General features: G+C 38.4%; 2 protein-coding genes across 7 annotated transcripts in view; both read right to left on the reverse strand.

Moving 5' to 3' along the window:
• LOC109992096 (clathrin heavy chain 1) overlaps positions 1 to 21411 on the reverse strand; it is a 78913-nt gene extending 57502 nt beyond the window's left edge. For 5 of the 6 annotated variants that reach the window (XM_065960334.1, XM_020644592.3, XM_065960336.1 and 2 more), the window contains exons 1-2: positions 20589 to 21411; positions 3057 to 3264 (exon numbers count right to left, since the gene is read on the reverse strand). In XM_065960334.1, coding sequence (XP_065816406.1) covers positions 3057 to 3264; positions 20589 to 20630 — 250 coding nt within the window. In that variant the 5' untranslated portion in view covers positions 20631 to 21411. The remainder of the gene's footprint in view (positions 1 to 3056; positions 3265 to 20588) is intronic. The other variant, XM_065960338.1, reaches the window with a different exon arrangement.
• A 141-nt stretch (positions 21412 to 21552) lies between these two features.
• The window catches only part of vaspb (vasodilator stimulated phosphoprotein b), a 37395-nt gene continuing 33417 nt past the window's right edge, over positions 21553 to 25530 (reverse strand). Inside the window, exons 13-15 of the mRNA XM_065960339.1 lie at positions 23647 to 23716; positions 23030 to 23087; positions 21553 to 22935 (exon numbers count right to left, since the gene is read on the reverse strand). Of these exons, the coding sequence (XP_065816411.1) occupies positions 22901 to 22935; positions 23030 to 23087; positions 23647 to 23716 (163 nt within the window). The 3' untranslated portion in view covers positions 21553 to 22900. The remainder of the gene's footprint in view (positions 22936 to 23029; positions 23088 to 23646; positions 23717 to 25530) is intronic.

Consider the following 25530-nt stretch of genomic DNA (forward strand, 5'->3'; position numbering starts at 1 on the left):
ACTTTTTATTCCTGAATATTTTCATTAATACACACACACACACCCCGTTTGTTTTGCATTCAGACAAGCTCTATCCCTGCTTATTTATTTAACTCGCCTTGCGTCTTTCAGCCTCTGTCACTGATTTGTCTTGTATGTTGTCCGTGTGTTCCAGTCATTCTCCTGGTGTGTTTTGAGGTAGATCGATGACTTTTGTTTGTGTTCCACCACAACGCTGCATAGTGTGCAAAAAAGTTTACCCCTGCTTCTGTGCAGAACATCGGGGAATTGCCTTGCACGGTCCTTAGCTGTTATTATTGTAGGTAAATGTGCAACGTTTGTGTCTGACATGTCTGCATCTCAAGGAAGTGAGTTTGGTCAATGGTCACCAACTTTGATGACGTATGGCTCGCCGTTTTCGCGGGGGACTGCTATGATCGGTGAAACTCGCGGGGGAAACTATTTTGATTGGCCACATTTGCAGGAAGGTTGCGGTTATTGGACAAAATTGCAAGGTCGGGGGGATTGGTTGAATTTGCGTTAATTGCTGCGATGGCCACAAGAGCCGGACAAGAGCCGGACACACCGCAAAAACTAGAGCAACGACCGCTCACCGATGGTCCAACTAGGACAAACGGCCAATGATCTCCTTGGTGTGTCAGGGCCTTAAGTTCTACTTTTTTATTTGTTGCTACAAACCCCAAATCTCTCCCATCTTTTATCATTATTGTACTCATTGTAAAATGGGTTGCTATAGTCGTGAACGGCAAAATTTATAATATACTGTATGAGTGAATAATCACAAAGACATTTAAGTCATCATTAGTGAATGACAAAACCTTCAAATTAGAAATAGATGGGTTTTTTTTACATTTTGCAGAGATAGCATAATGTTTTCTGTATAACTTTTTCAGATTTGTTCATGTTTACCCCTCTGCTTGATGTACTTTTACATTTTTATGTGTTAACATGCAGTGCTAACTGATAGGTACAAATAACTGATCTGTGCATTGCTGTAAAAAATGTATAAAGGTCTAAAATACATTTACAACCAATGAATACCAATACAGAGTAAATGATCACAGCATTTAAACTGTGTGTGTAGGCACTCTGTAGAAATATTAGGACGTTTCTTAAAGTGTTCTTGAAATTTCATTGTGGTTGTCTACTTTGTATCAAACAGTGTTTTGACTTTTCTCCTTTCACTCAATAATTTATTCATTTATCTTGATCATCTGGTGGTTGCCTGTGACATCAGTAGCTTAATGTTGATAACATTGCCCCGCGGCCTGCTTCGTTATCTACACTTGTTTTTGTATATAACAACAGACAGATTTATTTTGGTGTTTCTAATGTTGATTTACATAGTTGGGTATAACAAATACTGTTACAGAAATGATGTTTCTTTTTCTGTGTTTAGACTGTTGTACTCAGACTTTTTTTTAAATAACTAACTATCCTACTAAAAAGTTTGTTCAGATGTATCTGACTTGCTTGACATTATAGTTGGACTAGTAAAGTATAGTGTATAGTGAAGAAAAGTAAGGATGGCAAGTTATTGAGATGCATTGTGAGTCAAGCTGCCTAAATGCAGTCACAGCTAGCTCAGGAGTGGAATAAATCATTTACTTTCAGGCCAATCCTAATGCAAAAAATGTTCTGTTCAGTCCAGCGTCGCAAAACTCTGAAACCCTATTGTGTATGGTGAAATTTCTGAGCAAATTTTTTTTTCTAGTTTTTGTAGAGCACATTTTAAAAGAATGTGAATTAACCGGTCTCTGCTGGCTGACATCATATACGTCGACTATACAATATTTATTCATGAACTTCTTCATAGAGTGTTGTTAAAAGGCAGGTGAATATCTTTCTTTTTTCTTTTTAAAGGAAAAATGTTTGTCTCCAGGATTGCCATGAATATATAAGTCAACTTCTGGGAGGCATTCAACACGGCAATGAATCAAGCTGAACTATTGTCCAAGATAACTAAAAAGTACATGCATGCAACTGCTTTGGGGTCAAATTATTATGTAAACCTTAACTTTTTGATAACTTAAACATTTTTGATAATGGAAGGAAGGTTCTTTATACAATTTACAACATTAGTTCTGAGAATCCTAATCATATTTTAGCAGAATTGGTATTGTACCCTTACATATCCCAAAATTAATCGATATCGAATGGAATCAGGAATTAAATCAGGAATTCAATCAAATTGGGAACTTGTGAATCAAATTGGGAACTTGTGAATCAAATTGGGAAATTGTGAATCAAATCGATTCAAGCAATCAGTGGTGATACCCAGTCCTACTCGGAAGATTAATACAGTATATCTTCTTCTTTAAATTCTTCTTCATACTCTTTCCCATCTTTGCTGTGCACAAGATTTGTTTGAAAATAACAAAAGGTCGGCCTGGTATTGACACCTGTCCCAAATAAAGGAAGAGTCATTTCATTGACTGAAGTTAATAAAAGCCTGGCTGTTCATAGAATAGTTATGGTATTCAGTGTAGTATAAGGGAAAAAAACACTCCTTTAAACTGCCTTCATTTGTATATTCCCTGCTTCTTATCATTTAAATAAAAGCATTCATAGAATGAATTCATTTGCAAACATTTCAGTATGGTGAATACAGGTTAACACTTTCCAACTCATAAAATGTAAAATTCAACTCACCGTCTGCAAACATAAGAAGCAGTAGGAAATGAAAAGAGCAAAAACAAGCAAAATAGACAAAGCATTCATGACAGCATGACATTTCACTGGTGCTGAGGTTTTAAATTATTATTTTTTTAAACACTATCTTGTATTGCACATTCAAACTTTTTACACTACACTTTAGTTAATTGACCTTTCTGACAAACACAAATGGAGTGGTCTGCATATGAACATAAAAAAGAGGCAGTCTATGACAATTACATACAACTGACTGACAACACAAACACAATTAATATAAATGATCCTATGTTTTCAAACCCACCATTTCTATTTGCTTCCAGAAGCACTAAACACTTCTCTATAGCTTGCGCATGAGGCATGAAGTGATAACCATGCTACATATTCATTGTAGCAGAGCTTACCTTTAAGGGCAATTACTTTGCTGGCAGGATTCATGATGGCACTGTCTGCCGAGATGGGCCTGCGTATGGGGTTGTTGGGGTCTGCCAAATCAATGATGACAACCTGGGCCTGCTCACCTACTTTCTCCCTTATACAGATAAACTTGTCCGACTCCATGGTAAGAGTACTGAATCCAATGTTGGCTGGGTTAATTCCAAGGTTCTGGAGCTGAAATATAAGATATGTTTATTGTCATTGTACAAGTACAACGAAATATTGTTGGAGCAAGCCTGTAGATGCCTAATATCAGAAATATACAAATATACAAATACTAAAACCAAATATTCAAGTAAGAAATACAATTAAATAATATGATATAGTATACAATTAATTTGGAGGTGACAGGTAATAAATATATAAATATATTTTTTATTATTTTATATATATATATATATATATATATATATATATATAAAAGCACATGCAGTAATAGTAGCAGTTCATGCCCTACACTGTTAAATATGAAGAATTATAAGATCATTATAGTACAGGACTTGTACTATATGCAATATATATGAGTGACAGTGTTGGCTTACTCAACCCACCAGCCAAGGTGGCAGGTAGGTTGAGCAAATAATCAGCCCAACAGAGGAATTTGTTATGGACAACTTCCCAGAGTCCTAGGGAGCAGTCACACTGGCAATCCGTACAGTGCCTCAGCACGCTTTACCAATGAAGTCCAGTTCATTTGACCAGTGTGACCACTCCGTACCATGCTCAAGCAGGATACACATCCTTGGCCCTGGCACGTTTCGGAGAGGTGTGCTTCAGCACGGTACAGTTCATGCACGAGCACAAGCAGGCCCGGTTTGTCCTGGAGCAGTGTGACCGAAGGCCATGCAGGCCAGCGGGGGAATGAGTGGGGGGACAATCGTGCTTAAGCACGGTATGGAACAACATTGTCAGTGTGGCCGCGGTCCTAGAGTCCTGATCTTCTGCTTGCCCCTTCATGTCAGAATGGTTAACAATGTTTCCAGTTATGCATTGTGTGCTGGAATAGCTTGACTGAGTTTCATTTGAGCCCAGTTAGCAGGGATTTGCATCTCTGGTAGTATTTCGGTGGTCGTGCATCCCGCCCTCATTTTCCCCTGAGACGGGAAATCTTTGTATTCCTGAGTCTGAAAAGGAGCCTCAGATGACGCAAAAATCGTCATTTAGCGCCATTGGCAGCTGTTGCGGTTAGCGGTAGTTCCTCATATTTTCGACCACTGAAGCTACAGACCAATCACAGATCAGTGGGTGGGAACTCACTCCCAGAATCGAAATCTAACGTCCACCATATTGCTTGGAAGCTATGCTAACAGGCTCTATGGAGAAAGCTGATAAGAATGGCGAAAAAATTATCTTTCAACTTCAAACTGAGATGGATGAAGGGGATTTTGAAGGTCTTGTGCTCAAATCGGATGTTCATGGCTATCGCTACGTGGCGCAATATAGCGGCGAAGCAGCTGGTGCCGACAGGCGGGTGTTATGCCTCGGTTGATGTGCCAGTGAGGACGAGGAGTTGGGGCAGGCTCGAGCTGGGGCAGACTGGTAGTGTCGGTGCTCTCACTGTTTGCCTATGGACACAGACATAGAGTCTGTTTTCTGCCAGGAATTTCCAAAATGCCAATTCCTTCTGGAAGAAATCTCTGAATCAGTTGAGGAAACGGTGTTGAAGTAAATGTCTGTAAATAGAGGAGCTTAGTGGGAGTGGCCTGCGTTGCTGTGCATTCTGGGATTTGGTGTCTTTCATCCACATGAGCCAAAAAGACACTTTCTGCCTTTTCTCAGTCAAGAAGGCACCAACTTCAAAATGTATTTCACATTTCTACTACATATATGACCCAATGTCAATACAGATTCATGTTTCAACGGGTGAAGTATCCCTTTTAAGTGTTTTGTGTTCAAGGCTCATAACTCGCATACCATTATCCTTAGGAAAGTAATATTCGCACAGCATGTTCGTTGGATTAAACTGATCGCTTGCTGTGCTGTAAACTGTATTCAATTTAGAGGTTCGCTACTCTAAACTAGGGATGTTAATGATTAATCATTAATCGATTATTCGCTGTTAAGAATTTAACCGATTAAAAATGTATTCACCGGGAAGCTGTTTACAATTTTACTGGCAGTCACATGTAATACCATTTTATACCAAAAGAGGGCATCCGTCACCTTTGCAACTAAGAAAACAACTGTTTTAGGCTTCTGTTATAGGCCCTGGCCCTTTCCGAATAGCCACAGTTCAGTATGGAGTTTCAGTATACTGAACTTTCGTGGTCATTCAGTATGCATCTTTTAGGTCCACCTCAGTATACTGAACATTTCAGTATGGATACTAACTTCCAGGTTTCATGCAGTATGGATCGGATGCATCCTTTCAGGAAATTAATTGTATTTTACCACCCACAATGCTGTGCGAAATTAATCGTCACTTCACGTCCGCCTCCAAATCAAAACAAACAAGCATGGATTAATAGAATCAATTTTTAATCTAGAGTTAAAGTCCAGACTGAAATCACTACTTTTAATTAACAATAGATAACAAATGTCTGCATTATTATAAAACCTTTCCCCCTCTATTTAAATAATGATTTCACTATTTAAATGTGTCTTTATTGGTTTATTTTATATTCTGTATATTACTGTCTTTCATTTGTACTTTCCTTTATGTACTGTATGTTATTTAGTTATTTAATCTGTTTTTTTTTTACTTTATTTACATTGTGATATTGGTTTTTGTTTACCTGACTGTATATGAAATTACCTAATAATTCACTTTCTTTGTCTACATCTGTAAATTTTGCAATTACTGTACATAGCACAGAATTACTGTACATAGCACAGACTCTTGCACTCAATTACTGTACATAGCACAGACTCTTGCACTTTCTGCTAATTTGCACTTCTGGTGAGATGCCAAACCTCATTTCGTTACTCTATACTTGTATATGTGTAATGACAATAAAGTTGAATCTCATCTCATATGAGCATTACTCTTCTTGAAATACGTAAATGAAGTCACTTCCTTACTGAATGAATCAGACGAAGAAGGAACAAATATCTGCCTACTGTGCGCGCCTACTGAATAGTAGGTACTAACAGTATACAGCACGGATAGTAGGTACTACTGCCTACTGCCTACTGAAAGATTGAGTAGGTCCTTGGCAATTCGGATACAGCCCCTGACACAACAAGCAGACGGCAAAGAACTAGTGGCGATGAAGGCCGCCGACAAAGGTTGTACATGATGGTGAGTAGAGTATTTTATGAGCTTACACCTCACTCCTGAACATGCAGCTTTGCAAATTTGCCTGAAAAACTAAATAATTAAGTGTATTGCGAAGAGGCTCAAATGGTTTTATTTCACTTTTAAGGAGTTTCATTCGGTCAGCCTTGTTAGTCTAGAAACAGTAGTAGCGCCCGATTGGTATTGTTTTGTTAGCAGCGCCGTTAAATAAGGACCGTCAAAAGACAGAGAGCCTTGTTGTTTTATTAGTTCAAACTGATAGTATTTAATGAATTAATGTTTCAAGTAACTACTGTGCTGCCTAAGCTCTACTCTTTTTTCCAGATAATTATTAAAGAAAATTAACGGATATTCAAAAAGAGTTATATGAAGGACTGATTACAGAGGAGAATCTTCTGATATAATCTTCTGATATAATGTCCTTTAAAGCAGACAGAACTCCTTGTTTAGATGGAATACCCACAGAAGTTTATCAGAAATGTTTGGGCTTAATTAAGAAAACATTACTTTCCTGTTTTAATTTTACATATAATGTTGGATAACTGTCAAATTCTCAAAAAGAGGGCCTCATTTCACTACACTAAACAGGAAACCCAATGGTCAATATAAGGACACAGTAGATCTTAAGAACTGGAGACCAATCACACTCCAATGCTATCATGTTAAGATACTTACAAAGTGTATAGCCCATAGATTGAAAAAAGTGTTGTCTAATATTATTCATCAGAACCAATCAGGTTTTATGCAGGTTCCCTTCATTGGTAATAACATAAGACAATTGTTGGAAGTTATGGAAAATTGTTAATTAAAGATATTTTTTTGCTGATTTGGAGAAGGCTTTTCAAAAAATTTATTTGGATATTATTTTGAAGTGTTTGGCATTTTTTTTTATTTCAGTGAATTAAGACTCTTGAACAAAAGATTCTTGGATTCCTCTGGAGTCATAAACCGGAAAGAATTAAACATAGTGTCATATTTAATAATAATTATGAATCAGGTGGGTTAAAACTACATAATCTTTAAGTTTTATGCTTTACTTTAAAGGCCACCTTTGTTAAGAAAAAAATGTACTTGCACATGGATTGGTTTTCATCCAAGCTGTTGGAAGGTATTCATCCTCTGTTCCAAAGAAGGCTTTACTCTTTTTTGCAAATCCAACCTCGTCACAGGTTTAGTGGAGAACTTACTGGGAAACGTATCTGTATTTATGAAAGCGGTACTATTTGTTCCTTCCAATCCTTTAATCAACTGTGTTCTGCTCTTTAAATACATTTGATTATAAACTGTTAGTTTGTCAATCAGCTATAAAAAAATCACAGATGGTTACAAAACAGGAAAATTAACCGAAACATATAACTTCCATTTAACACGCTGGTCCTTGGGATATATTTCACACGCTACTTTTAAAAAATGGGAGGATACTTTAGACTGCCCTACACCGTGGAAACTGTTTTTTGGTTCGATATATAAAACAGCTGTTGACTCATACACAATGTACTTTCAATTAAAAATAATTTATAACTTTCTTGCTACTAGAAAAATGTTAAATATTTGGGGTATTAGAAAATAAGATCAATGCAGGTTTTGTTAGAATCTGAGTCAACAGTACATCTTTTTTGGTATTGTTATATGATATCTACATTTAGGGAAGATGTTCAAAAATGTACTTGAAAATGAGTATATATACCTGTAGCTGGATCTATTTTCTGTGATGTTGGGGGATGTCACAGAAACAAGGACCTATACTGTTCATCTAATTATATTATAGAGGAAAAGGTTAATTTACAAGGTAACTGGAGTAGAATCCTATACAGATTTAAGGGTTTGGGTGGTTAGAGTATGCTTTAAGTTGTTTTAATTGAAGAATGTGCGATTTTTTGATCAAGTAGATGTCGCCCTTGAGCACCAGCATTAAAGCAAAAACAAAACAAAACAAACTGCTGTTTGACACCTCCTCTATTCTGAAGCCTCTGCACTCCTCCAGCAGCACACCTCCAACCCCTCTCCAATCACGATCACATGAAGGAGTTATGAATTAGAACACACAACTAATCACCATTAAGCACAAGAGGCAGACAAAATTGTCCTTTGCTCGAGCTGCAAGTGCCTGCGGCGTGCATTGTTGTGTTATTGCTAATGTTAACACACTTTGGTTAACTCAAAGCTTTATATTGCACATAAATTGACACAGAATGATCATGATCTAAAGACAACTTACATGACATCAAAATTAGCAGTGAGTAGGCTAGTTTATTCTTCTTTTCTCTAGACCTTGACTTAAACAGCTGTCCAAACATGATGTAAACACAGCTCTGACAAAAGTTCAGCTGGCAGGACTCACGCTTCTCACTCATTGTAGACAGTCTGACTCAGAGACATATTTATGTTTTTGTAAAATGTTGCTCTTTCTTCCTTTAAGATGAAGATTTCATACCATTTAAGGGGGCGCTGCAGTAACTATAATACAAGTGTATTTCAAAATTTGTTTTTCTTTTTAAACTTGAAAAATAACTTCCTCTACATAATTTTCCTGAAATACTTGCATATGGTTCTTTTTGCTCCACCATGTGGCTGTTGGCAACACACTTGTGCTTTCTTTAGTGAACTTATACTTTAAGGTTGTACCAATTGACAGATGATTGCCTACAGGTGGTGCTCAAGGACTTTAAATATTTTAGCTGCAGATTAGAGGTAGAAAAAGCTGCAAAAGAGACTGTGGTAGCGATGGCTGCAACAGCCATGTCTGTTTTGGTAGCTGCTAATGCTCACAGCTTTGCCAGCTCTCACACTGCAATTTCTTCAGTTTTTTTAAATCATTCACCAGAAACACAAGTGTATTAACTTTATTGAGATTGAGTATATCGAGTATTATGTTAATAACATCAATAATAACAATATTCAATAGTCGATAATAAGATAATAATGTTAGGCTACCGATGAACAGAACACGCTGTCAGTAAAATCAGCATCCCGTTTCATTAACATTTAGCTCAGTGCATGGACCTAATTATCCTGGGGGTCTTCCATAAACGTAGCCAAAGAAAGCCAAGCTCACCTGTCACTTGCCTCAAGTGGTTCCATGAACACAATCCAGCCTTAATTAATCAGGACTTACTTAAGTCAGGCTTGCATAGTCTCGCTTTGTGCACGCACCTGATGTTTACAAAAAGCCCAAATGAATGGATGAATGAAAAGACGATCAAATGAGTCACACAGAGGGGAGAGTAAGAGCAATGTTTTTTCAACAGCTGAACCAACGCTGCTGAGTGAGCTGTTCGAAGAATTTAAAGATTTTATTACAAAAAAAAGGTAAAACTCCAAATAATAATAATCCAGGGAGATGGCATGGTAGAAAAATACCGACAGACTAAATGATCAAGTTATGCATGTTTCAGTTCATGTGCATTTGACTTTACATTATTCTGTATCTTTTATTGAAACTGTCTATCTATTTTAATGCACTTTGAATTGCCTCTGTATGAAATCTGCTGCACAAAAAACCTTAACTTTCATTGCAAATGTTTTAATAAATTAACGTTTAGGATAGATACAGATACCTAATTTGATTCTTTAAAAACATAATTCATCCCAAGGGAAATTGAAGCATCCAACAGCTGCTCATAAGATCTAACACCTGCAACAGCTCTCACACTCATGGTTTAACAATCATTACCTGATTTCACATTCTCTATCACAGTGAACATTAAACATGCTCAATGATAACAACCACATTACTGGACAATGACTTTAACTTTATTAACACACTTTTCTTAACTGGACTAACCTTCCCACGAGCCTTTGCTCCACAAACTGTCCGATCTCAGAGCGACTGTCCATTTAGGGTCACTACAGTATAAAACCCTTTATACTATAGAAATCAGATTAAAAATGATACTTGTATAATATAGAGCAGACCTCTGTTACAGCTGCACAGAAGCCTTTATGGTACTGCAGTGTGTGAATGGAGGTAGTTTATAATGAGTCTGTGCATAGCCTACTTTAAGGTAATTGTTGTAATATATTAAAGTGACCAAGTCACTTTAATCATCACTTGTTACTTTATCATGTCATTCTCTTCAAATACTGTCTCAATTCTCAATTCCCCCCAGTTAACTTATACCCCGTTTTTATTTTTTATTTTTATTTATCTTATCTATTCTGTTTAATGTGTATTTGAGCTTGTCTGTGCTGCTGTCACGCCCGAATTTCCCCTCTGGGGATCAATAAAGTACTATCCTATCCTATCCTATATTCTTATTAAAGTGTCCAACTAGTGTGCAGCTGAAAAAGCTGTAAGTCCAATTCCACAGTGGTCAATACAGTGAAATTTCAGTTTTATTGTCATAATATTTTCAAAATAAATAGAAGGAGATGCCATTTATACCAGGTTGAATATTGTTTTTTCCTTTCATTCACTCTCTAATTTTTGTATTTATTAAATTCTCACTCAATTTCCATTTTAGTACTGCTTTATTGGCATCTCTCTCACTCTCTCTCACTGTATGCCTGTAGCTCTTGTTTTACCAGCCAATCAGAGACAGAGTAGGGTGTGTCCTTGTGGGATGTGAATTATTTATTGGGCTTTTTATCAGATCAGATCAGAAGATAAGATGTTCTTTTTAACTTTTTTATATTTTCTCACGTGTAGTTGCATTAGATGTGTGACTTTTGCATAGTTAAGGTTTTTATTCATGATAGAGTTTGAATAAAGCTGAGAGTTTTATGATCTTTATTATTATTATTATAACATGACATGAGTGATGTGAGCGCTGAAACTCACCTGACTGAACGGTCTTATATTAGTCTGTTTCTACACGTCAGGCATTCTTTGACTCACAGCTAAACAAGTTTGACAGTTAGCCTGGTCCAGAGCAGACTTGTTCACCAGCATGAGTTACCATGGTAACTAAGCGTGGATTCATATAAGCTACGGTGATGAAAAACCCCCTCCTTAAATGAGCCAGATTTATTGAAAAAAGCTTGGATTCTGCTTAATCCTGCTTCATGGAATGACCCCATGTGTGTTGTTTTAATGACTTATCCCGTATACTAGTGACTTTCAAAATAATGTGTCCATAGATGTCATAGTTACAGCAGCCGTTGAAAATTGAACGTGTCCTCACGACTGCATCTTTGTGTTGCTTTTCATTATGACACCAAAATAAACACATCAGATAAGTATTTAATGAAAACTAAACAAATACAAATGCAGCCACAGACACACTCAGGGTCACTGGTTAAACTGAAACACCTTCTTGTTCCCATTAGATTGCAGATTTCAAAATCGAATTCTAAAAAAGAACCTACCTTTCGTCAGTTAACTTAACAGGCATATTTATCACCGTGTCAATGACACATCGTACCCATGTGGTTAATCAGTATGTCCCAAAAACTCTCATCGTTGTGCCTGCTTCTGTGTTGTTGTTGTTGTCACATCCCCTCCGCCTCATCACTGCTCTTACAGGCATGTACTGCATCTTGTGGATGTGTACGGCCCAAATGCTGAACAGGACTCACTATATTGAACACCTATCTAAAGTCTTATGCATAGACACGAGTGGAGTATTGCATCACAGACTTTTATGGAGCTATTATTGTGGCAAAAATATTTGAAAATGTGTAAAAAGATCCTCAAATGCACACACAGATCCACAAATGCGTACACGTACTGATCTGCAATTATTGCAAAATGTTTACTTATTTACTAATGGCAGAAAAGTTACCTTTTTTGCTCTAAGTCCTGAAACAACTGAGGCGGGACTCTCCATTGGCCTTCATTTTCCACGTGACTTTTGCAACACTCCTGCCGTGCAAGATCCGTAAATGCGTACATATATCTTCAAATGTGTGTCTGATGATCTGCAAACACACCTGTTGGTTTGTTGCCCTGAGCTCAGGGCAACAAATGGAGAGGCCAATGGAGAGGCCCACCTCAGCTGTAAGCGATGATTTGTGTGTATTTTCAGGACTTGCAGCAAAAAAAGCTCACTTTTCTGCCATTATTAAATCAGTAAACATTTTGCAATTACTACATTTGCAGATCAGTACACACATCTGTGGATCTGTGTACGCATTTTCAAATAGTTTTGCCACAATAATAGCTCCATAGGCTTGTTTGACATGGAGAAGGGAGTTGTAGTGTATACACATGCGTTCATATGCAGGCACAAAATGAAACTATATGTTCTGTGATGACTTTTCTCATATAGTCTCACATAATTTTCTAAACAATACAATGACTATCTTGCCTCTCAGCTGAGGTAAGTTGCATCTAACTCAGCCTTGTAGCTGTAATGGAGGCACTAACCAGCCTTGAATTAAAATAACTAAAATAAAAATGCTTCTGTCTAGAAATTAGAAAAATAACATGTCAGTATTTTCTTTATAATAATCCAAATTCAAAAAAACTGGGGCCTTGCGTAAAATGGAAAATCAAAAAAAGACATGCACATCCCTCAATGAGATCCAATGAACACAAATAGATCTGCACACCAGGAAGCTCCTGTTTGAAGGATTTATTGATAAGTGACGTTTCAAGCCAACATGCTCTTCCCCAGAAGAGTAACAAAACATTGAAACTCCATAATTTATTAAAAATAACCAAAAAAAAACAAAACATTGAATGTTGGTAACAGGTAAGTAAGTAACAGTATCTGTGAAAGGCTGTGCTGGCAAATAGTGCAACTCTTTTTTCTCCTTTTAAAAATGAGAATGACTCCTTTTAAAAATAAAAATAACGAGAAACAAGGACATACACGTTAATACAAGACAATAAAAACTACAAACAACAACAGGCACAAACGCAATTTAAAAAGAAAAATAGCAGTAATCAATACAAGCAGGGATTGCAAAATATTTGATATACTGAAACTTACTCAGATAATTTGTATCCCCATTCACATTACACTTAACCATTCTTCTTTCAGGAATATTGCTAATGGAGACCATTCCGTTACAAAAACCTCAAGAGTACTTCTCAGTACATGTAATAATCTCTCCAATGGCAAGATGAAAATAGAATCATCCACCAGTCAGGGTCCGGGATGCAGACATTCTCCTAGCTTTCAAGAATAGATTTAAAGAGCCCATATTCTGCCCTTTTTGGGGTTTGTATATTTAATCTATGTATCTACTTTTGTACGTTCACAACAGATAAAGTTCTAAAAAAGTCTCTGTTTTCTTGTACTGCTCCTCCTTGCTTCCTCTACGCTCTGAGTCCGTCAGCTACGCTCTGTTGAGCCCACACTGTTAGACCCCACATGGGCCAAGTCTGCTCTGATTGGTCTGCCGATCCGCTCTGTCGTTATTGGTCAGTTGCTCAGCACGGTTCCCGGAAATGTCCCGCCTCTTTTACCATATTGGGAATGCAGCCATTGGCTCTGTCCGAGGGGAGCATAAACATTAGCACCTTAGCACTACTGTGCTACCGCAGGCTACAGCATATCGTGGGTGTGCTACAGAAGTTAATGGGCGTGCAACATGAGCTGCAGGGCTTGCCACAACGAGCCAATGGGCTTATATCAGTGATCAAGACGTCACTCTGACAAATTTTTTTCGAGGGGGGCTAGAACCGAGCATTACATGCAGCTAATGCTACAGCTAACAGGAGGATGTAGGAGAAGCCGCGTTTCCGCGGACTTTGAATTTTTGCAAATAGATGTGCCTAAACATGCACAGGACACATGGAAAACACACTAAAGAGCATAATATGGGACCTTTAAAACATCCCTTCTAGTTAGGGCTGGCGCAGGTATAGACCAGCTCCTAGTTATGCTGCTATAGGCTTAGGATTTTTTTTTTTGCAATCTCTTCAACCGCTACCTTGATGAACACTCAATCCTGTCACTCTGGAAATCAGCAATTGTTTGTCCTGGAGCCAAAAAGAGCAACCCCACCTGTAACAATGACTAGAGAGGCACTGATCCGATCCTGACACAAAAAGCTTGATCGGGGATCGTTGACAATGTGCCGATGTCAACTGAGTGCTGCTCTGTGTTTACACCCCCTACTACGTCATCATCAGTGCGCCGGCAGCTTTGAGCAAAACGGAGCGCTAACTGGCGCTAACATAGCGGCAGCGTTCAGCTTGTTAAATAAACAGTACTTCCCACACATAGTCGATACTTGGGCGGTCCATTTTTTTCTTTTATTCATAAAATTGCTGCTTGCACAAGAGAGCAAGAAACAGAGAGAAATAGCTGGGGGGGGAGCAGTCTTGCGCGAGGACCTCAAAGCTCTGCAGGACCACTGAAGAGGTCCATTCGGCTGCTCTGACCGCAATCAGTATGCAACGAGTTGGCAGTCAGAGGGACCGTGCAAGAAGCATTACTCAGGTTTTGTAGAGAAGTATCTTTTAAACTGTATTTTTTAAAACTCTTAATCTCCTCTTGTGTTTTAACTTGGTAATTTCTTATCTTACTTAGTCTATTTATGTTTCATATTTTTATTTTTATTAATATTATAGTTTTGGGTTTTTTGATCCTTTAACCACTTGTTTTTATTTCTTTTACTGCTCTTACCTTCTTATTGCTGTTATCTTTTTATTTGCTTTTAGCTCTTTTAGTTTCTTGCATCTTTTTAAATCTCTGGTCCTCTTGGTCTCAGCTCGTGTTGTTGGGTTCTTGTGTTGCCTGGGTTCTTATGATGGTTCTTGTGATGGTCGGGTTTTATATGTCTGGTTGTGTATCGTGCACTTTGGGTTCTTTTCTGTTAAATTGTATTTAATTATTCTTAGTATTTTGTATCTGTTATATTCTTACTGTTCTTAATGTTCTTCTGTGTTTGGTTTAGTTTGCTTTGTTCTTGCTATTTGTCAAAGCACTTTGTAAACCTGTGTTTTTAAAAAGGTGCTATATAAATAAAGTTATTATTATTATTAAACCTATGAGAAAAACAGCGGAGAGAGAGAGAGAGACCGAGCGATAAGGTCTGATGCTACAAGCTAAAGACTTAAAAGGCTCACACACCAGCTGCTCTATTTGAATGAATTAATGAATGAAACCTTTATTGCCCCTAGGGGAATTTGCCTTGCACAGAGAGCATAAAAAAACACAATACAAACAAACATTTACAGGACAGCACATAAAAACAAACACTTACAATCAGACAAACACGGAGCTCTCGTGTGCTTGTCAGCCGCAGAGCTGAGATACTCATTTCTTTTACCTAAGTGACCTAAGTGCTGGTACATATTTGCTTATTTTGCAGGGAGATCCTAGTTGGGGATCCTGTTTAGTTCTTGGCGGAAGTCAACAACCAGTTCTTTAGTCTTCGAAGTGTTAAGCAGTCCCTCCAGGAAATTAACGCAAATTCAACCAATCCCTGTGAATTCTGGGCGACCTTGCAATTTTGTCCAATCACCGCAACCTTCCTGCAAATGTGACCAATCAAAATAGTTTCCCCCGCGAGTTTCACTGATCATAGCAGTCCCCCGCGAAAACGGCGAGCCATAAGTCATCAAAGTTGGTGACCATTGACCAAACTCACTTCCTTGAGATGCAGACATGTCAGACACAAACGTTGCACATTTACCTACAATAATAACAGCTAAGGACCGTGCAAGGCAATTCCCCGATGTTCTGCACAGAAGCAGGGGTAAACTTTTTTGCACACTGTGCAGCGTTGTGGTGGAACACAAACAAAAGTCATCGATCTACCTCAAAACACACCAGGAGAATGACTGGAACACACGGACAACATACAAGACAAATCAGTGACAGAGGCTGAAAGACGCAAGGCGAGTTAAATAAATAAGCAGGGATAGAGCTTGTCTGAATGCAAAACAAACGGGGTGTGTGTGTGTGTGTATTAATGAAAATAGTGTGAGAGAGAGACTTCACTGAGTGAAGCAGAGAAATATGTAACTTCACAAAGCTAATGGCTCTGCTCAGGTTAAAAATCTAGGCATCACTCAATCACATCAAAGCCTGTGTAAGAAAATAAGTTTAATAATAAAAAGTAGATTTTTTTTTACATTAAAAATATACAACTAGTGTTGCAATTTTTGCTTCCTGCAGCAATTTAATTGCAAAAAACTTTTAAAAACATCCCAACATGCATTGCAATTTTTTTTAAAAAGCTGCGGCGAAATCAGGCATTTTAGGCCGCAACAATCCCCCAAAAAGTGTACAAAATCCTGGAGGGACCGACAGCTGCAGATCATTTGGCTCATCCACGGCAGCTCTTGAAACCCCTCCTCATCTTCTAGCAGGCTGCAAGATTGTCGTCGCTACTCAGTGGTAAATGGATGGTTGATGGATTCTAACTGCTTGTTGCTTTGTGCCTTGCCCTATTTGTCACAGTGCTCCTGAACGCCGCCAGACCCAGTAGTGCTTTTGCACTGTTCCAGCCCTGCAGAATTTTAGTGGTCTATACATAGACTTGCAAACATGTATAATACGCAATATATATATATATATATATAATTAATTGTGAATCCCAATGTGTGAAAATTACATTTTGTATAAACTATGTATAGCTGATATATAATTTAGGATTTTATATATACATTTTTTTTGGTTTGCTCATGAACTAATTAGAATGGCAAACAATATGAAAATGTATCCATTCTAATCCAATAATCCAGAATGTAATTCATTTCTAAAACATGGTCATTTAGGTAGTGAAGACGTGATCATAGTTTTATTTTTTTCTGAGTTCCTTTTTTGTTTATTTGTTGAAGAAGGGTTACGACATTTTGAAGGACAGACACACTCGCATCTGCCTGCTTGCGCTCGCTGCATGGCAATGATTATCAACGTCCAGACCGCACTGAACACACAGATTATCTACGGTGGCTTCGTTCAACACAACAAAACTCCTGTTTTAAAAAGTTTCACTTTCCCTTTATCACAACGGGTGACCCTCGTGTGGGGAGATATCTTGTCAAGACACAGCAAAAAGGTAAAACCAAGAGAGAGCTGAATCAAATCACATCTGCAGTATGCAGCTGCACAAAATGTGTTTTGCATTGAAAGACCGAACAGCGGACATCTCTCTCTTTTTCTCTCTGGTCACCTGCAGAGTGTGGTGTACAGACCTGTGACATAGGGTTAGGGTATGAGAGGTAGATAGTGAGGGAGGTCCATAACCTAACAGTTAGTTGGTATTAAATGCCAATCCTATGGGGTGAAAATAGACGACGTGCCTAGCATAACACGCTGCATCACTCGATGCCACAGTTAGAGTGTTGCCAAAAAACTAAGTAAAAAGCTGGCCTGCATTCCAGCCACACTTCCTCCTGAAATTACACGACCATACGTATAAACAATGGACTAAATGAGGCATCACCTCCTGTAAAATAATTAAATATGGAAATCTAAGGAATTTTCAGGATCTGTGTCAGTTGTATGAGTTAGGCAAAGGGTTTTACCGGTACCTACTTTTTTCTTAAAGAAATAGACCCATGATCCAGCTGAACCCACCAAAATAACACAAATATTTATTGACGCTTACAGTGTTTCCCATTAATTAACTAAACTGTGGCAGCCCGCCATAGTCTAATTTGCCATGCTAGCGTCAGGGAATTATTATCAACTATATGAACTTTTAAAGTACAGTTTACCCTGTTAAATGTGATGTGTGGCTGCAGTCGCCTACACCGGAATGCATGATTGTTTGTCCGTACCTTGTTTATAATACCTCCTGCAGAGTGTTACAACTCAGAGCTGTTCGGAGGTTTTCAACACAATCAAAGACGTTTGATCACCCTGTCAGACAAAGCAGCATAACTAGTTGTAAACCTAGATATTGAAATTCTAGCTGAATATTCTTTTTGAACCTGCAAAACAACTTTTGAAAGAGCGGAACAAATCCATTTCACCTTAGGACGCCGCGCAGCTCCGCAGCTCACCTGTTGTCTTGAAAATCTGAACTTAAAGTTTAATTATAAGTCTAAACATTAGATCAGACATTTTTTCAAGAGATTCTCTTCCTCACTATGCATTTAAAGATAAAGGTGGGTCCGCGGACCACACTTGAGAGGCAGAGAGAGAGAGAGAGCTATACGGGCGAGCGAGAGTCCGGAATGTGCCATTGCGCATCTAAGTGGACTAAAAGTTAAATTGATCATTACTCTACAGTTTACATGTCAACCTGTGAACTACATGGCTGACTGCAGTCTCTGTAAACAGAATGATGGCGTCCAAACTGGTCAATGTGCGCTGAGCGGTTGTCTGTCTGTGCGTCTGCACGTCACCCTCCCTGCTTATTAAAAACTATAAAAACTGGTCATAAACCACGTGTGAACGTTTTGATTTTGAAATGTTCTTAAATCGTTTGAGCTGCTGTTAATACTCTCAATATTTGTAATACTGAACATTACAATTAATTAATAAAATATGCTTTTGTGCAGCAAATGTTATGACGTCATCAAATAGAAGCATATTGTGGAGAAATGATCCTAATTTGGACAAGAGGCTGGAGAGGAGCGATAATCATAACTGAAAGAGGAGATGGAACAGTATGCCTGCTTGAGGGTCTCTATGGGCCAAGTCATTTACCTTCCATGGGCATTGGATTTTATGTTTTGACAATTTGTGCACTACAAGAGCACAAATTTGTTACAAGAGAACGAAGTTTCTGATAAATTTAACCTCTTAATTTTGCACAAAATTGATGCATCTACCGGTAACTTTAAAATGTACACATTTTCTCTCCCGGGGATGCATGCCCCCGGACCCCCCTAGAGGGTTTGGTGTCCCCCCACCATAGTCTCGTGAAATCCTGTGGGAAACACTCATCCAGGACGGGGACGAGTCTGGTTAAAGACGGGAGGTGGAACAGCTGGCTGTCTGGTGCAGTCAGAACCGTCTGGAGCTGAACCCACTCAAGACAGTGGACTTCAGGAAAAGCCCCCCTTCACTCCACCCCTCACCATTCTGAACAGCACAGTGTCTACTGTGGACTCTTTCAGGTTCCTGGGATCCACAATCTCCCGGGACCTGAAGTGGACCTCCAACACAGACACAATGAGAAAGAAGGCCCAGCAGAGGATGTTCTTCCTGCGTCAGCTCAGGAAGTTCAACCTGCCCCAGGAGCTGCTGATCATGTTTTACACCTCCATCATCCAGTCTGTTCTCTGCACCTCCATCACTGTCTGGTTTGGATCTGCAACCAAACTGGACTGACACAGACTGCAACAGACTATAAGGACTGCAGAAAAAAATTATCAGTGTCGACCTGCTCCCCATCCAGGACTTATACCAGTCCCGGGCCAGGAAACGGGCAGGTAGTATCACTGCAGACCCCTCACACGACACAAACTTTTCAAACTCCTTCCCTCCGGCAGGCGTTACAGATCACTGTATGCCAAAACAAGCCGTCATAAGAACAGTTTCTTCCCCCAAGCGGTCACTCTGATGAACACTAAACAGTCACAGAGTGTCAGACCTGTCGCTGTGAAGTAACCCTGGAACAAAATTGTCACTGAATCTACATATATACGTATGTATATAACTATTATTTCATTTAAATGATCAATCTACACACACTTTTAATGTAAATACTGAATACTCTACCTCATGTAAATTAACCCATCTGTCACGTAACTGCATTTTGTATTGACAATTACTTAATCTTTTGCACTATTCTCCACTGCACTGTTTCATATCTAGTCATGTAAATATTAGTCTTTTCTTATTATGTTTATTGTTGATGTTTAATGTTGTACCTGTACATAAGAGGGCACAGTTCACCCAAGTTAAATTCCTTGTGTGTGTGTGTGTGTGTGTGTGTGTGTAAGCATAACTGGCATATAAAGCTGTTTCTGATATTATGCTAATTTACAGAAAACAGAAAAACGCAATTGGAGGTCAAATTTACTAAATACAGCAAAAGTAAAAAAATAGAGAAATTCTCTCAGAAAGTTTGTGTTCACTTCAACAACCGATGTAAACAAAATCATACATCTTTTACTGTATTTACACACTGTTGACACAGTAGTTGTCTTGAACTGAAAGAAAAATATCCTGGTGGCCTTCAATAATCATTTATATCGCTTACTCACTCTCAACCTAAGTCGTAATTGACAGCTGACGTAGGTAAACGGTGAGTCCACAAGGCATCAGTATCAGAGATGAATGAGCTGCTAGCCTGAAAGCTAGGTGTGAGCTACAGGCTAACCGGGTGGACGGGGACATTCATTCATTTGCTGCGGGTTGAACGTTAGCTTAGCTTCAATCTATCAAACAACAGTTATATGAGGAAACTCAAATCTAATAGTGTGTTTTGTTTTGTCAAGCTCAGTAGTTTGAGTACATACCTGCAGGTGCTCCTGGAAGCGGATAGGTAGAATTTGTGCCATGGTGGTTTTCTTTTAAATACTCGGGAGTTCTGATATTCTATCCCACCCGTACAGATAGTTAGCTAGGCAGTAGCCTTGTGCTAGCTACGACCTCCTTACTGTACGTGTAGGTCGAAGCCAGTCAGTGGAAAATACAACACGATACAAGGTAATATGCCGTGTCGTGTTTCAAAAGTCTGAAACCAGTAAACGTGTTGAGTACGTAACGTCCCACCTATCTGTTCCTTCTCTGCGCTGCATCGATGGAAAGCAGTGGCTACTGGCTACTGGCTACGACTGATCTTATGTCCGAAATCCGCAATGGCGGCGGAAACGGTACAGAGGCTTCCCAATCCGGAAGCATCTTGGGAGCTCTGGAAGGGTCTCTCAACCTGGGTCGGGAAGGGTGCCTAAACAATGTATGGTTTTTAATTAAAGGTGAATCAAATGTTGTGCCGATTTATCAGCTATTAGCAAGTTTCAACAATTCCAATCATTTATATAAAAACTAGAAATTTTGCTCCTGTGAATGAAGGGCAATTCCTTTACAAACAAGTCATGTATTTCTTTTATGAGAGTATATCTTTTAAAGCTTGTGTCCAACTTGGCCATCGAGGAAGAAGCAAAAACTCCTGGTGGAAATAGCCTACATACACCCACAACCTTAAATTAGATATCAGTTAAATTTAGTAAAACCATGTGTCAGTAGCCTTGCAGAGTCAATATTATTGTCAGTCCGCACATCTTTTGAGTTTCTTTAGGATTAAATACCTTATTATATTCATTTTCATAACAATTCAAGGCAAAGCTCAAAAAAATGTATCTTGTACTCTGATAAATGTGTGCATGTTTGCCATTATGCCCTATATTTCTAATTTCTTCATTTGACTGAATTCAGGTTACTTTAACATTTGGATGCAAAAGATTAGCCAAGACAAAGTAATGCATTTCAAGACGCAACTGTATTGAACTATAAAGGCATCTCTAATCCAGTGTCTATCAGCTGATTTTTATATTTCATTGTAAAAAGCCTAGACTCTACTAGAAAATGAAACACTTATATCCCCAAAGAAAACATTTGATAAGAAAACTATAATTGAAAAAGAAAAAACAAAGTCCCCATTCACCAGTCATTTCAATTAAAATAGAAACACAATTTCTTTTCTTTTGAATACATTTCCCTCAAAACAAATATATTTTCCTTATTTATACATTTATATATATATTTTCCTCAAGGCAGTTGGACATGGCAAAAAAAGGACTCCATCATGGCCATTATATATGTTTTGCAGCAAGAAAAAGATTGAAAAAAATAACTAGAAGAAGCACAGTGTAGGTAGGGCCACTACACTGGCACACAATTATCTCATAAGTGAGAGGAAGTAGTCTGTCAAGGCAGTGTGGCACACAGGCCCACTTCCTCTACAACAAGTGCAATGAAATAAGAATACATTTCTCACATCATAAAACAACAACAGAGTCATCTTTCACAGCACTTGGTTTATCCATCTGGTTCCCCTCACTTGTCATGTCCTCCATCAACTTCTCTATCTTGCAGCAGTGAAGACAGGTGTGTTGTTTAAGTTCTTAACCATTGCTGGGAGCTCAAAGTCTATTCGAGGGAGAGACATTACAGTAGTCAGGAAGTTGGGATTGCCAATCCATCCTCAATTTAGTCGTTTTATCACATCCAACCCCTTTCCTACTAGCCGATGTACTGAACTTCCCTATACATTTAAAAGTTTGCGGAAAAATCATTTTTGGTCATCTGAGAAAGACTGAAAAACAATCTCAGCTAGCATCTTCAATGCCCGAATTTTCCTGAATGCTGAAGGAAGCTCTTTCAGTAATTGGTTTGTCTGATAGCAGATGGGAAAAGACAGGTAGAAAAGGTGATAATGATGAAGTGTATATGATCACAAAATGGACAGCGCACCTTTGGCTGTGTATTCTATATTGATTTAGCACACAAAGGGATGGGATAAATAAACAGGGTAGAGATAGGATAGGTAGGATAACCCCAGCAATGTTAGTAAGTGATCATTGAAAGTGTTGGATGGTGACATGAAGTTCCGTGGGTAACAATTTACATTAAGTGAATAAGCATAATGTACTCATAAGCAAGTATGCTGAAGTGTTTGTTGAAGAGAGAAAGAGTAAAGAGAAAATGTGCAGCAGAATAAAACAAAAATCCCTGGGCTACATGGGAGGGCTCAGTAGATGAGAGGTCACAGTGAGCCTTGACCCACCAATCCATCACATCCCTCTAATACACCTCACACTCAGCAGAACTATGTGCTTCTCTTTTGAAGCTCCTGAATGAAGGCTGTGAAAGGGGAGATGAGAAACATACATTAAGCACCCAAAATACTATACATAGAAGCTGTTAAATCATTTTAGAGAGTACAAGATAATCCCACCTCCAATGATTTCCTCTTTTACTTTTTGTAGTTCTTTGCGCACTTCTTCCAGGATCTCCTACAGAAGAGACAAACAGACAGTCAGATGTGGTAACACAGTTCAACAAATGTGTTTACATGCACTTAAGTAAGCAGGGTAATGTAATAAATGTAAACAAGTAAAGGTCTAGTCGATATTTTTCTTCCTACCAAAACCTAACTTCAGAAGCATAGCTTTCTTATTTAAGCCTGTAAAAATTGACTTACTTCCCAATCATTGCTTTTCAGGTAAGAGACGTGTAAAAGACACCTATGACCACCATTTTAAAGACAGTTAAAACTGATTCAAAAGTATATCAAAGCCACATTTAAGCCGGTTGAAAAAAGGTGGTAATTACATCATAGATGTTCAGACCTGATTTCATCCTGTATTCAACCACATTTCAACATCTCATTTCTGGCTAAAGGGATTGCTTGTAGAGATAGAATGTTTGAGTTTCTGGTTGTTGTTTTTTTTGTATCAGATATTTCATCCCACATCATGTTTCAGGGGAAAACGTTGGCCCTGTTACTTGAGTGCATGTAGTCTTACTGATTCTGGGTGGAGAAATTAAGATTAAGGATGATAAGAAATGTACCTGTTTCATTTTCTCCAAATCTGAGTCATCCATACCATCCGCATCATTACTCTGTCCTGCAGGCTTTGCCCTGTAAAAAGAAAAGAAAGAGAAAAAATACAAATGCATAGTTTATGTGTCTCACAAAAGCCAAGAAGGGCATTGGCACTGCATTGAAAGGCCATCTCTTTAGTACCACAGGGACACAGAAACAGAGAATGTACACATTCTCACTTACTAACCTTTCAGAACATATATCCACCTCAATGATGCTAATATTTAATAAACAAATTCCAGTGATATCAACCAAGATAAATGAGGCTGGTGCGCTCCTGAAATATAATTTCATGGTTATCATTTTTAATACCCATCTGGATTTTATCTACAAACCCCAATTCCAGTGAAGTTAAGAGATTGTGTACAACGTAAATAAAAACAAAATACAATGATTTGAAAATCCTTTTCAACCTATATTCTATTGAATACACTACAAAGACAAGATATCTAATGATCAAACTGATACACTTTATTGTTTTGTAAATATTCACTCATTTTGAACTTGATGCCTGTAACACGCTCCAACAAAGCTGGGACAGGGGCAACAAAAGACTGGGAAAGTTGAGGAATGCTAAAAAAAAAAACCTGTTTGGAACATTCCACAGGTCAACAGGTTAATTGGAAACAGGTAAGTGTCATGATTGGGAATAAAAGGAGCATCCCCAAAAGGCTCAGTTGTTCACAAGCAAGGATGGGGCAAGGTTCACCACTTTGTGAACAACTGTGTGAGCAAATAGTCAACAGTTTAAGAACAATGTTTCTCAATGGATTTCATCATCTACAGTCCATAATATCATCAAAAGATTCAGAGAATCTGAAGAAATCTCTGCACGTAAGAGGAACGGCCGAAAGCCAACACTGAATGCCTGTGACCTTCGACCCCTCACTGCATTAAAAAGTGACATCATTCTGTAAAGGATATCATCACGTGGGCTCAGGAACACTTCAGAAATCCATTGTCAGTTAACACAGTTTGTCACTACATCTACAAGTGCTACATAAAACTCTACCATGCAAAGCCAAAGCCATATATCAACAACACCCAGAAACACAGCCGGCTTCTCTGGGCTTGAGCTCATCTGAGATGGACTGATGCAAAGTGGAAAAGTGTGCTGTGCTCTGATGAGTCCACTTTTCAAATTCTTTTTGGAAATCATAAACGTAGTGTCCTCCAGGCCAAAGAGGAAAATGACCATCCAGATTGTTATCAGCGCAAAGTTCAAAAGTCATAATCTGTGATGGTATGAGGGTGTGTTAGTGCCCATGGGTAACATGCACATCTGTGAAGGCACCATTAATGCTGAAAGGTACATATAGGCTTTGGATCAACATATGCTACCATCCAAGCAACATGTTTTTCAGGGACGTCCCTGCTTATTTCAACAAGACAATGCCAAGCCACAACTCTGCACGTGTTACAACAGCGTGGCTTTGTAGTAAAAGAGTGCAAGTCTGGCCTGCCTGCAGTCCAGACCTGTCTCCCATTGAAAATGTGTGCCACATTATGAAGCACAAAATACGACAACGGAGACCCCGGACTGTTGAGCAACCAAAGTCGTACATTAAGCAAGAATGGGAAAGAATTCCACCTACAAAGTTTCAACAATTTCTCCTCAGACTCTTATTAAGTGTTGTTAAAGGAAAGGTGATGTAACACAGTGGTAAACATGCCCCTGCCCCAGCTTTTTTGGAATGTGTTGCAGGCATCAAATTCAAAGAATGAATATTTGTAAAAAAAAAAAAGAAAAAAAAAAGAAATCATCAATAAAGTTTCTCAGTTTGAACATTAAAAATCTTGACGTTGTCTTGACATTCAATAGAATATAGGTTAAAAAAGGATTTGCAAAT

This window comes from Labrus bergylta, chromosome 11, assembly GCF_963930695.1.
Source record: "Labrus bergylta chromosome 11, fLabBer1.1, whole genome shotgun sequence".
NCBI lineage: Eukaryota > Metazoa > Chordata > Actinopteri > Labriformes > Labridae > Labrus > Labrus bergylta.